At 38.4% G+C, this 12,483-nt stretch overlaps 1 protein-coding gene across 1 annotated transcript in view; it reads left to right on the forward strand.

Annotated features, from left to right (window-relative positions):
• Positions 1 to 12,483, forward strand: part of PLCB4 (phospholipase C beta 4) — a 419,470-nt gene that overhangs the window by 250,472 nt on the left and 156,515 nt on the right. Inside the window, exons 3-4 of the mRNA XM_060031226.1 lie at positions 12,069 to 12,224; positions 12,306 to 12,404. Of these exons, the coding sequence (XP_059887209.1) occupies positions 12,195 to 12,224; positions 12,306 to 12,404 (129 nt within the window). The 5' untranslated portion in view covers positions 12,069 to 12,194. The remainder of the gene's footprint in view (positions 1 to 12,068; positions 12,225 to 12,305; positions 12,405 to 12,483) is intronic.

Here is a 12,483-nt window from a genome sequence, read left to right on the forward strand (position 1 = left end):
CATGGGCCCAGCCGCTCCACGGCATGTGGGATCCCCCTGGACCGGGGAACGAACCCATGTCCCCTGCATCGGCAGGCAGACTCTCAACCACTGCGCCACCAGGGAAGCCTGATCATATGGTTTTTATCCTTCAATTTATTAATATCGTTTATCACATTGATTGATTTGCATATACTGAAGAATCTTTACATTCCTAGCATAAAGCCCACTTGATCATGGTGTATGATCCTTTTAATGTGCTGTTGGATTCTGTTTGCTAGTATTTTGTTGAGGATTTTTGCATCTATGTTCATCAGTGATATTGGCCTGTAGTTTTCTTTCTTTGTGACATCTTTGTCTGGTTTTGGCATCAGGGTGATGGTGGTCTCGTAGAATGAGTTTCGGAGTGTTCCTTCCTCTGCTATATTTTGGAAGAGTTTGAGAAGTATAGGTGTTAGGTCTTCTCTAAATGTTTTGTTAGAATTCACCTGTGAAACCATCTATTCCTGGGCTTTTGTTTGTTGGAAGAGTTTTAATCACAGTCTCAATTTCAGTGCTTGTGATTGGTCTGTTTATATTTTCTGTTTCTTCCTGCTTCAGTCTCGGAAGGTTGTTCTTTTCTAAGAATTTGTCCATTTCTTCCAGGTTGCCCATTTTATTGCCATAGAGTTGCTTGTAGTAATCTCTTATGATCATTTGTATTTTTGCAGTGTCAGTTGTTACTTCTCCTTTTTCATTTCTAATTCTATTGATTTAAGTCTTCTCCCTTTTTTCTTGATGAGTCTGGCTAATGGTTTATCAATTTTGTTTATCTTCTCAAAGAACCAGCTTTTAGTTTTATTGACCTTTGCTACTCTTCCCTTCATTTCCTTTTCATTTATTTCTGATATGATCTTTATTATTTCTTTCCTCTGCTAACTTTGTGGGGGTTTTTCTGTTCTTCTTTCTCAAATTGCTTTAGGGGGAAGGGTTGGTTGTTTATTTGAGATGTTTCTTTTTTCTTGAGGTAGGATTATATTGCTATAAACTTCCCTCCTAGAACTGGTTTTGCTGCATCCCATAGGTTTTGGGTCATCATGCTTTCATTGTCATTTGTTTCTGGGTATTTTTGATTTCTTTTATTTCTCCAGTGGTCTCTTGGTTACTAAGTCGTGTATTGTTTAGCCTGCATGTATTTGTATTTTTTACAGATTTTTTCCTAAAATGAAAATAAATAAATAAAGTTATTAAAATAAAAAATAAACAATTATTATTAAAAATAAAAAAATTAAAAGTAATAAAACAAGAAAAAGAAAGAAAGAACGAAGAGAGCAACCAAACCAAAAAACAAATCCACCAATGATAAGAAGTGCTAATTATGAAAAAACAAACAAAAAACACGGACAGACAGAACCCTAGGACAAATGTGAAAGCAAAGCTATACAGACAAAATCACACAAAGAAGCATACAAATACACACTCACAAAAAGAGAAAAAGGAAAAAAAAAAATATATATATATATATATATATATATATATATATATATATATATATATATATATATATATATATATATATTATTGCTCCCAAAGCCACTGCCTCAATTTTGGGATTATGCGTTGTCTATTCAGGTATTCCACAGTTGCAAGGTACATCAAGTTGATTGTGGAGATTTAATCCGCTGCTCCTGAGGCTGCTGGGAGAGATTTCCCTTTCTCTTCTTTGTTCGCACAGCTCCTGGGGTTCGTCTTTGGATTTGACCCCGCCTCTGCCTGTAGGTTGCCTGAGGGCGTCTGTTCTTCACTCAGACAGGACAGGGTTAAATTAGCAGCTGATTAAGGGGCTCAGGCTCACTCAGGTCTGGGAGAGGGAGGGGTACACAATGTGGGGCGAGCCTGCAGCGGCAGAGGCCGGCGTAAACTTGCAGCAGCCTGAGGGGTGCCGTGTGTTCTCCCAGGGAAGTTGTCCCTGGATCACAGGACCCTGGCAGTGGCGGGCTGCACAGGCTCCCGGGAGGAGAGGTGTGGATAGTGACCTGTGCTTGCACACAGGCTTCTTGGTGGCTGCAGCAGCAGTTTTAGCGTCTCATGCCGGTCTCTGGTGTCCACGCTGTTAGCCGCGGCTCACTCCCAACTCTGGAGCTCGTCTAGGCAGTGCTCTGAATCCTCTCTCCTCAGGCACCGTGAAACAATGGTCTCTTGCCTCTTAGGCAGGTCCAGACTTTTTCCTGGACTCCCTCCTGGTTAGCTGTGGTGCACCAGCCCCCTTCAGGCTGTGTTCACACAGCCAACCCCAGTCCTGTCCCTGGGGTCTGACCTCCGAAGCTGTAGCCTCAGCTCCCAGCCCCCACCCGCCACAGCAGGTGAGCAGACAAGCCTCTCGGGCTGGTGAGTGCTGGTCAGCACCATTCCTCTGTGCAGGAATCTCTCCGCTTTGCCCTCTGCACCCCTGTTGCTGCACTCTCCCCCGTGGCTCTGAAGCTTCCCCCCCTGCCCCCCGCCCCGTCTCCACCAGTGAAGGGGCTTCCTACTGTGTGGAAACTTTGCCTTCTTCACAGCTCCCTCCCAGAGGTGCAGGTCCCGTCCCTATTCTTTTGTCTCTGTTTTTTCTTTTTTCTTTTGCCCTACCCAGGTATGTGCCTTTTGGGAGGTCTGAGGTCTTCTGCCAGCATTCAGTAGGTGTTCTGTAGGAGCTGTTCCACATGTAGATGTATTTCTGATGTATTTGTGGGGAGGAAGGTGATCTCCACATCTTACTCTTCCGCCATCTTGAAGGTCTCTCCCCATCATACTGTTAAGCCAAGGACTTACTAAATATTGAGGAAATGGAACCTCAGAAGGCTTCATACTTGCTGCTCTGAACGTTTGACATGGAATCCTCCTTCAACAATATTGGTCCCTAAACCCGGGTCTCTACCTGAGTCCTTCAGAGAAACTTAACTGAGAGGGAAGAGGTGAATAGCAAGGCACTATCAGGTCAGAGAACCATAGTCATAGACAATTACTTTTAACACAATTTCAGCCACTTAACTTTTTCAAGAGGATCTTGGAAGGCTGGCATGTATACCCACAAGTCATTTCCAAGGGAATTGCTGCAGGCAGACACGAACAGCCAAACACTGTTTTGAAACAAATCAGTTCTTTTCTTGGGAAACTATATACTTCATCATATTCTAATTTCTTTAAAAACTGGTCATTACAGACTGAATTATATGTTAACAGTTATTCATTATCTTCAAATGAAGCTGATCCTAAATATCCCGGATAATCAAGCATCTTTTACACATGTTTTGTAAAATTCTGATATAATGAACCCTGTAATATAATCATAATTATACCTAATAAATTTATAAAGGGAAATCATTTTAATATTTTTATTCATCTATTTTGTAATTATTAAGTTTTAAGAATATTATGTTTACCTCTTAAGTATGATTAATATTGACCAGGGGAGACAAAGAGTAGATGTTTGTTGTTTTAATTTTATTCCTATTTAATTTGTGTCTTTTATAAATTCCAGGAAATTATTTTGAATCAAGTGGTGCTTTATTAATAAATAAATATACCTATTATGTATTTATTATGAATTTAATAGATGAATCATGACAAAGACCTTAAGTTTCTTTAGTTCAGAATTCCTTAAAGACTAAATCCAGCACCACCATAATCTGTTTTATTTCTAAATATAAGTGTACTAGAAGTTTCAGAGTTAATACCCAAGGTTTAGTCAGTATTATTAAGTAACTCCTTCCTAAGAATCAGTTATAACTGGTGTGTGTGAGGCTCCTGATGTACAGTCAAGATTTTAAATCTTGAGAGGAAAAGAACATTTTAGAGCTTTATGTATTAGTCTCGTCCTGGTATTTGTTCTTGCCAGGAATTCTGGTGGAAAACATGGACATAGAAATTGATTTATGTGAAAAAAATAATTTTGATGTCATCTTCTCTTTACTTTCAACATTTTTCTTGAGTATAAAAATTATAGTCACTGTAAATGTTAAAATACAGAAAGTATTAAAAAAATAAAAATCACCTAAAATTATGTCACCACAATGTAACTACTGTTTGTACAATATTTTGGTGTATATTTTTCTTGTCTTTTTCCTCTATTAAAAAGTGTGTGTGTGTGTGTTTGTGTGTGTGTAAGGAACGTGTACATAACACATAAAAATTTGGATCATACTTGCAAACAATTTTGTAACCAGCTTTTTTACTTGCTTAATAATATATTGAGAACATTTGTATTTGCTTGCCGAGAGTTGTGAATATTTTTAGAAACTATTCTAAATTTGCTCTTGTTCAGCAAAGAACTATTCATTGAAAGCATTATTTTTAATGGGCACAGAATATTTAAATACTATCGTATATGTAAGCAATTGCTTACTGTTGTTCATATAAAGATGACTTAAATAGCACAGCAGTGCTATTCCCCATAAACAGCACAGCAGTGAGAAAGTATCTTTGTACATAGATTCTGTATACATTTTCAAAGCTATAGAAATGTATTGCAAAATTCTTTTTCATCAAACTATACAAGAATGCCCTTACCTCCAACCCTGCACATTGCCTATTATCATTTTCTTAGTCCTGCACCCTTTATATGCTTTTTAAAAAGGTTATTTAATGGCTTGATAAAAATGGAGTTATTTTTAGCAAATGGAGAAATTGTCATTAATGATGCAATATATCAGTGTCAAATTAAATTCTTACTGGAAGTAAAGCCATTTATTTAAAGGCTCTGGATGATCTGCTGTAGCTGTACTTCTGTTTTTAGAAATATAAGGGTTACCTTATTTAAAGATTGAGGAGCAGGACGTTGAAATGTGCTTGATGGAGTCAACTAATTGACTTTTTCGTCAGTGGAATTTTTATCCCAACCCTCTGTGTTCTGGGAAACAATGTTGGTTGTTCTCAACATGGGGTCATTTAAGGCCATGGGTTATTTGGTTTAATGGGATTTATATGGTTGGATAGGGAAGGGATTAATTCTTTATGGAACTTTTTTGTTGTAAGGTGGAAGGTAAAAGTTTCACTTAAGAAAATCCATAACTGAGCCGTGGTGCCTGTTTGTTTACTTGAAAGCTGTATGTTATCAAGTGGAAGCAAACGCTTTTTCAGACGAATTCATTTGTTCACAAATAGAAACAAAAAGTGGAGAACGTCTTGGTTGGCTTGGGGGAAGTTGCAGGGTTTATTTAAAGTTCGTATTTATTGCTGAGGTGCAAAATTGTTAAATGGCATTTGGATCCAGGGGAAGGATATACTGTAGAAATTACTTTTCAAAGGGGTATTGGAATAGAAGGACAGGAGTTATCTGAGTTCATTTCTAGATGAAATTCTATTCTACTTTTCTTTCTGTCTTTCTTCGATTCAGTTGAACAAACACATGTTGAATGCCCATCCCTCAAGGCAGAGCTGTCCTTTCTCCTTTTCAGATTGATTTGGCAACTTGCTATGCCCAGCTTCAGAGGGCCCACTGTATTTGTTTCCTTGAGCTGCTGTTAAAAAAGTTACCACAAACTAGTGGCTGAAAGCAACAGAAGTTTATTCTCTCATAGTTCTGGAGGCCAGAAGTCTGAAATCAAGGTGTCTGCAAGACCACACGTCCTCCAGGCTGGAGGGAAGAACCCATGCCTTGCCTCTTCCAGCTTCTGGTGACTGCCAACACTCCTTGACTTGTGGCTGCATCACTCCAATCTCTGCCTCAGTGGTCACATTGCCTCCCCTTTCGTCTGTGTCAAATCTCCCCTCCTCCCTTTTACAAGGACACTTGTGATAGCATTTAGGACCCCCTGGGAAGATCTAACAGAATCTCTCCATCTTCAAGATCCTTAACTTAATCACATCTGCAAAGTCCTTTTTTGCTATATAAGGTAATGCCTATAGGTTTCAGATATTAGGATATAGGTATCTTTTGGGGGCCGTGATTCAGCCTGCGATACCCAGGACCTTAAATATACCTGATCTCATGTACATCCCCCTGTCTGCTCTCTACCAGAACATGAGGCATAGGTCCAGAAACAAAAAATTATTTGCCAAAGTTTTGACCCAACTGGCCTGGGGAGAAGAGTTAACTCCATAATTGAGCTAGCATATCTGGGATAGGTAGTCTGGTAAGCTTTGAAGACCACCTTCTAGATAGCAGATTTAAAGATGTGGGGCAGAGCAGACCAGCAAACAAAGAGGTGCCCTTCCTCGGTTCACCCCAACTGAATGGGTGAATGGATGGAAAGCCATCTGCTTGGGTGATGGGCACATCCTCCTTGAGTATTTGGATCCCCACAGCTGACCTGAGCTCCCTGGTGGTCCTCCCCACTAACGCTTTCAGTCCCTCACCATCTTTAGAAGGAGCTTTTTGCCACTTGTTCTGAAACGAGGTCTTCTAGTGACTCCCTCTCTCTCTCTGGTCCCCTCCCTGCAACCCTGGGAGTTTTTCCTCTGTCGCCAATGTAACAGCTAATCCATTTCAGTTGCGTAAGAATTTAGAAACAAGGAGACTATTTAAAAGCCCACTGGCCTCCCTCCAGTAGTCACTCAAGGTGTTTACTCTGGAAAAAGTACCGAGTTCTATATCCATTCTTTGTGTAAATTCTCCTTTACTTCCCGTGTTCCTTAAGAAGGACACTTTCCTGTGGGCTCTGTGGGGTGAGGTAATGTTCTTCCAGGAGACAACTGAACCATGAAGTATCTTGTAAATGAGACCTTAGAAGGCCAGCCAGAGAATTTGAGGAGAGGAGCCTTTGGCATTGCAGTGAAAGCGTTTTGTTTTTTGTTTGCTTTTTGGTTTTTTACCAGTTAGCTGTGGGTGGAGCTTTGAGATCATTGCAAACAGAGTGACCAGTTCCCCGCTCCCTGACTTTTAAAAGAAGTAACTATTTGTCCTTTTAACTTTTTCTGGAGTCAGTTGGATTGTGACACATACCTCATTTATTCCTGTTTAATAATCAATTACCTGGATCAAACTGCTATTAAACATGACTGGCTGGGCCAATGTTTTCTGGTCTGCAGGTCATAGTTGTACCATCTACATAAAATAAGCCAGTCGCTGCCCCTAATGCCAGACCTGAGGAAGTATTTCTGAGACAATTCAAGGAGCAGTCCCCCTCCCCCCAAATCCTGTTTAAAACTGGGAAAATTCAGGATACTCCAATGTCATTTTTCTGAAATGCCATCTAACTTTTTCAGAAATCCAAAGCTCAGGAAAAGTAAGCAGTGAGGTGAGCTCCTACCTCTACTGTCAACCTCTTTAGAGATTAAGGTCACAATTACCCTCCTCTTTGCATTAGCTCCCACCAACATCCTTCACATAATTAGACCATTATGATGAAATTAGTATCCAAGGTAGACATGAATATTTTAATAGTAAGGATAGTAGTGAAATCGGAGAAACATCAGGTACTGAGGACGTCTGCCGTGTGTCCTTTTGATCCTGGGAGAACCGGAGTTAAGCCAATGAAAGATGATACAAGTTGATATAAGCTGTCTTTTAATTTCATTTTTGGTGTGAGCATTTCATATTGCAAGCCCCTTGTTGCCATTCCCTCTACAATAAAACCAAAGGAAATATTGAAAGGGATGGTTGGCAGGAGTGGAAAGATCATAGAACACATAAAGTCCTGCAGAGGAGAGGTGTTTTGCTCACCGGGGAAGCCACCATGTTGTTTCTTCATCCTTCTTTAATGCTAACACTTAGGTCCCTGTAGTTGACTCATCTTATTATAGGTCACTGAACAACACGTCCATGATAGCCTGAGGGGGGTCTGCAGGTCCGTTTTTCTCTGCAGATCTGTTTTACGACATAGAAGGCAGGAATGCACATCACTGCACTAGAAGCTTGCTTTGACACTGCCTTGGGTGGAGGGGCTGTGTTTGTGGACACTGAGAAATGGGCATGGAAAGACACAGAGAGAGGCAGACAAAGAGGAACAGAGAAGTAGAGAGAGAGAGGAAGAGAGACCCAGTCACAGCCATTGTGGGAGACTGAGACATGGACCAGCCTACTCACAGATGGACTCTCTTCTCCCACTGGCATGGCTTGTCTGCCTTGGCTTTCCATGGGAGGCCTTGGTACTGACGAATAGAGGGCTGCTTCCTGCCTCAGTCTGGGCTGGTTAGAATGCCCTTCATGCTTTGATCAGTTTTTAGCCTGGTCAGTAATAAATATTGGATGAGTTCCTCCTTCAAACACCTGTGGTTGCCATTGTGAAGAAACTATCTTGAAACGTGACCTAATGTGCTCTTCGTCTGCTTTAAATTATTTGGGACTAAAGATTCATGCGTCTGCCTATCTGTGTGATTTCAACTTTTTTTTTTCTTTTTGAAATTTGCATTATTTTTTATTTACACAAGCAGCACATGAATGCAGGAATATATTCCCATAATAAAAAAGTCCAGGACAGAGATAACATGAAAGATATCTTGACTTTCAGCCCCAAGCTTTGTTCCCTCCCCAGAAGTAAGCAGAGTCATAAATTTGCAAGGTTCTTTCCAAACTTTTTAATAATGTATTTATATGCATGAATATTTACCTAGAAAAATATATAGTTTTGCCTTGTGTGTGTGCGTGTGTGTTTACTACACAGTTCATGTCATTCTGTGGCTGTGTATTTAGGTAAATGGTGTCACACTGTTCCTATTCCATATTACTACATGGCTTGCTGCAAAAACGTGGTTTTCATTTAATGGTATGTGTTAGAGGCTTTTCAAGTTCAGCTTCACATCACCTTGTAATGTGTACATGTATTAGACTTTGCTCCTTAGTGAATCACATTGATTGTTTTCAGCGTGGAAACATCCCAAATTATTCTTTCAGTAACTTTCTGGAATAGATTGGTTTATATTTTAGCAGAGGTTTTTCTCTGTGAGAATAAGCTCTAGGGTTGGTTGGTTGGTTGGTTGGTTTCTTATTAAGCCTTTGTGGTGTCATTGTCAGAGTCTGACAAGACACTTGTGAAATGAGTTGGGTAGTAGCTTTATTTTATTATTATTATTTTTTTTATGTCCTAGAAAAATGTAGGTACACAGGATTTACCTTTTCCTAGAAGATTTGGTAGAACTCACCTGTAAAATCATCTGGGCCTAATCTTTTACTATTTTTTCAATTTCTCCCAAGATTACTGGTCTGTTTAAGCGTTCTGCTCATTTGTTGAGCCAAATTTATTTTAACTTTGAAAAACATCCACTTGAAGTTTTCAAATATTTTGGTTAAAGTTATACATAGTATCTCTTACGGTGTTCACCTTCTCTCTGTATTTACACTCCACCTTTCATCATGGATATTGTGAGTTTACGGTTCTTCCTCATCCTCCTTCCTACCCCAACTCTCTCTCTGTCTCTCTCCCCAATACCTGCCAAATTTTATCTAATATATGCATATTCAGAAAATAATTAACTTTTACCAGTCATTATTTTATTATTTGGGGTTAGGTTTTAATGTATATATAGTACTCCCATCTTTCATTTCTAAGAAGTTTATAATTTCTGCTTTGACTATTCTGCTCAAATCAAGAATTATTTAGAAGTGTGTATGTTTGTGTTTAATTCCTATGTGTGTAGGTTTTACACACTCTCTATCATTAATTTATAAGTTGGCCTAGTCATGGTCAGTAAGCATGGCCACTGTAATTTCTGACTCTTGAAAAGTACTGAGATTTTCTCTGTGGCCTAATCATGATCAGATTTTGAGATTGTTATATGTGTTTGGGGAAGCCGGGTACAAAGAGAGAATGAAGGAAAGATATATGTGTGTGGGGGGGCTAAACTCATTAAGTAATATATTTAAATTATGTTAACTTGAGTCATTTAAATTGTTTTGGTTAAATTTGTGTGATTTTCAAATCCTCAGTATTCTTCCGTTAATTTCTGAGAATCATTATCTCCTAATATGTTTGTGACTTTGCCTGTTTCTCTTTGTATTTTCAGTTTTTCAATCTATGTTTTGATGCTGTGTGGTCACATATCTAATGTTAATGACTTGAAAAATTTTGATCACCCCTTCTCTTAATATGACATATCACTGTCTCTTGCTTTTTTCCTTGAAGTCTATTTTGTCTAACATTATTAGTGTTACATCTAACATTATTAGTGTTACATCTGGTCCTTTCCCAGCGTGTGCCTATTATATCTTCTTTTCATCCCTTCATTTTCAAACTTCCTATATAATTTTTATTTTATAAATATTTCTGGTAAACAACTATAATGTTACCTAATTTGAAAGCCTCTGTCTTTTATAAATGGATTTAGCCAAATCATATTTATTACAGTTAGTAATACATTTACTTTCTGTTTTCCAGTTATTGTGTGTTCTTCTTTTTTCCCTCTCCCTTCCCACATCTTTTATCTGTTTCCTTTTTAAAGGAGGCTCACATTTCTTCGTTCTATTTTTTCCCTCATTTATTTGCAAGTTATACTTTCCATTTAAAATTTTCTATTAGGAAAATTATTAAATTTTTAACACTCATAATTGATCTTCTATTTTTCTGCCAATATCTAGAGTTTTAACTACCTATATTGCACTCCCTAAAATGTTTTTTACCTCCCTTTGTTCCATATTTCCTTGCCTCCAGCACCTACCTGTGTTGATATAATCTGGAATTTGGATGCTAGATTGTAATTTCTATATCTTCTTCTTTTTGTATAATACATAAGACTTAAGAGTAAAATTTGTCTCTTTTTTAAACTTCTTTCTTCTTTCTTTCTTCCCTTCTTTCTTCCTTCCTTTCTCCTTCCTTTCCCCTTCCTTCCTGCCAGCCTTACTTCCCATATCTCTTATTTTTCTATATTTCTTTTTCTTCTTGACAGAATATATAATACATTAGCTCTTTCAGAGTAGGTTATTAAACCGTTTTGATACCTTGAAAGTCTGTAAATATATCTTCTCCTAACAATTAAACCATTATTCCATTGGTCACAGAGTTTCTAGTCCACAGTTACTTTCCCTCAAAACTTTGCAGTTATTGCTCTGCTGTTTTCTCATGTGTAATACTCTGATGTTGTGCCTGATTCCATGCTGATTGCCATTCAATTCTAAATTGTCTCCTCTCTATGCATCTCTGAGAAATCTCATAACTTCTCTTCATATTGCTTGTTCTTAGTCACCTCAAGGAGTGTTTAGGTGTGTGTATCTTTTTCCCCCATTTATAGCTAGTGCATCACTGGATTTTTTCACACTGAGAGCACAAATATTCAGATTTCAGAAATGTTTTTCTACTATTCCTTTAATTGTTCCCATTTTTCCATTGGCTTTACTTTCTCTCCTTCTAATAGAAGATATCCTTCTATAAGGTGGTTTTCGAATCTTCTGTTTCCATTTTCCATCTCTCTTAATTTTTCAGTCATGCTTTCTGTTTCTTTTTGTGTTGTATTCTGTGATAATTCCTTGGCTCAGCACTTCATATGAATTCTCTTTACAGTGCAGGTCACCTATTTATTAGGAGTTTGACTACAACAATCTTTTTAAAATTTCTAGAATCTGTAGTTAATTGTGTTTTGGGAAGAGAATGCACTCTTTCCTCCCTCTGAGGATATCAGCCATCCTTAAGTCAAAGTCAGATTCTGTTTGTCCTGTTAACTCTGTTTTCTTGGGTGTAAGTTCTTCTATTTACTGTGTTTGGTGTCTGCCTTCCCTGTTCTTTGCATTGCTCAAATATTTGGTGATTCTTATTGGTGATTCTTTTCATTTAAGATGCCCTGTTTATAGCTATTGCATGCACACCATGGTGCAGGATGCTAAGAAGGGTGGGTAAAAGGAACATCCAGTTCTTCCTAAGTGTAGGCAGCCACTCTGGACAATGCCAGTCTCCCTTCAATGTCATACTCACTGCCTATGCTACAAAGCAGACATTCTGTTGTTCACTGCATGGCCCAAGGGAGGAGGGGGTGAGAGAGGGCTAAAGACAGGACCAAGAGAAATAAAAATTACAGCTACTGCTACTTGATTCTACAACCCCATCACCTGTCAACTCCCCCTGGCCGTGAGTTCACCTTGTGGTGGAGGCTTGTAGAACCTCTTGCTCTTTACAGCAGTCCTCTGCTATATGTAGGTTTAGGTGTGTGGTTTTTTTCTTTTATCTGATGACATCAGATTTTATATATACATAATTATTTTATAGGATTTGAAGAGGAAGGGGGAAGCTTCCCAAACAATCACCAAATGATCACCAAACACCCAGGAGAAGGGAATTCAGGGTCAGATGAAGGGAAGAAGAAAAAAAAAAGACAATTTATGGACTTAGTCCATGTGTATGAAGAAAAGCTTTTGCAAACACGTAAATATAAAATGATTAACCTTTGATCTTCACTTGTTTTTTAATTGTGTTCACTAATGAGATACCCTTTTTCATTTTCAGGTCTTAAATATAATCATGGCCAAACCTTATGAATTTAATTGGCAGAAGGAAGTTCCTTCGTTTTTGCAAGAAGGAGCAGTTTTTGACAGATATGAAGAGGTAAAGAAGCGTTATTAATCGTTTCTCTCAAAACATTCTTCTAATTATTTCATTTTAATCACAGTATTGAGTAAATAGT

The sequence above is a fragment of the Delphinus delphis genome, chromosome 15 (genome assembly GCF_949987515.2).
Source record: "Delphinus delphis chromosome 15, mDelDel1.2, whole genome shotgun sequence".
Taxonomy (NCBI): domain Eukaryota; kingdom Metazoa; phylum Chordata; class Mammalia; order Artiodactyla; family Delphinidae; genus Delphinus; species Delphinus delphis.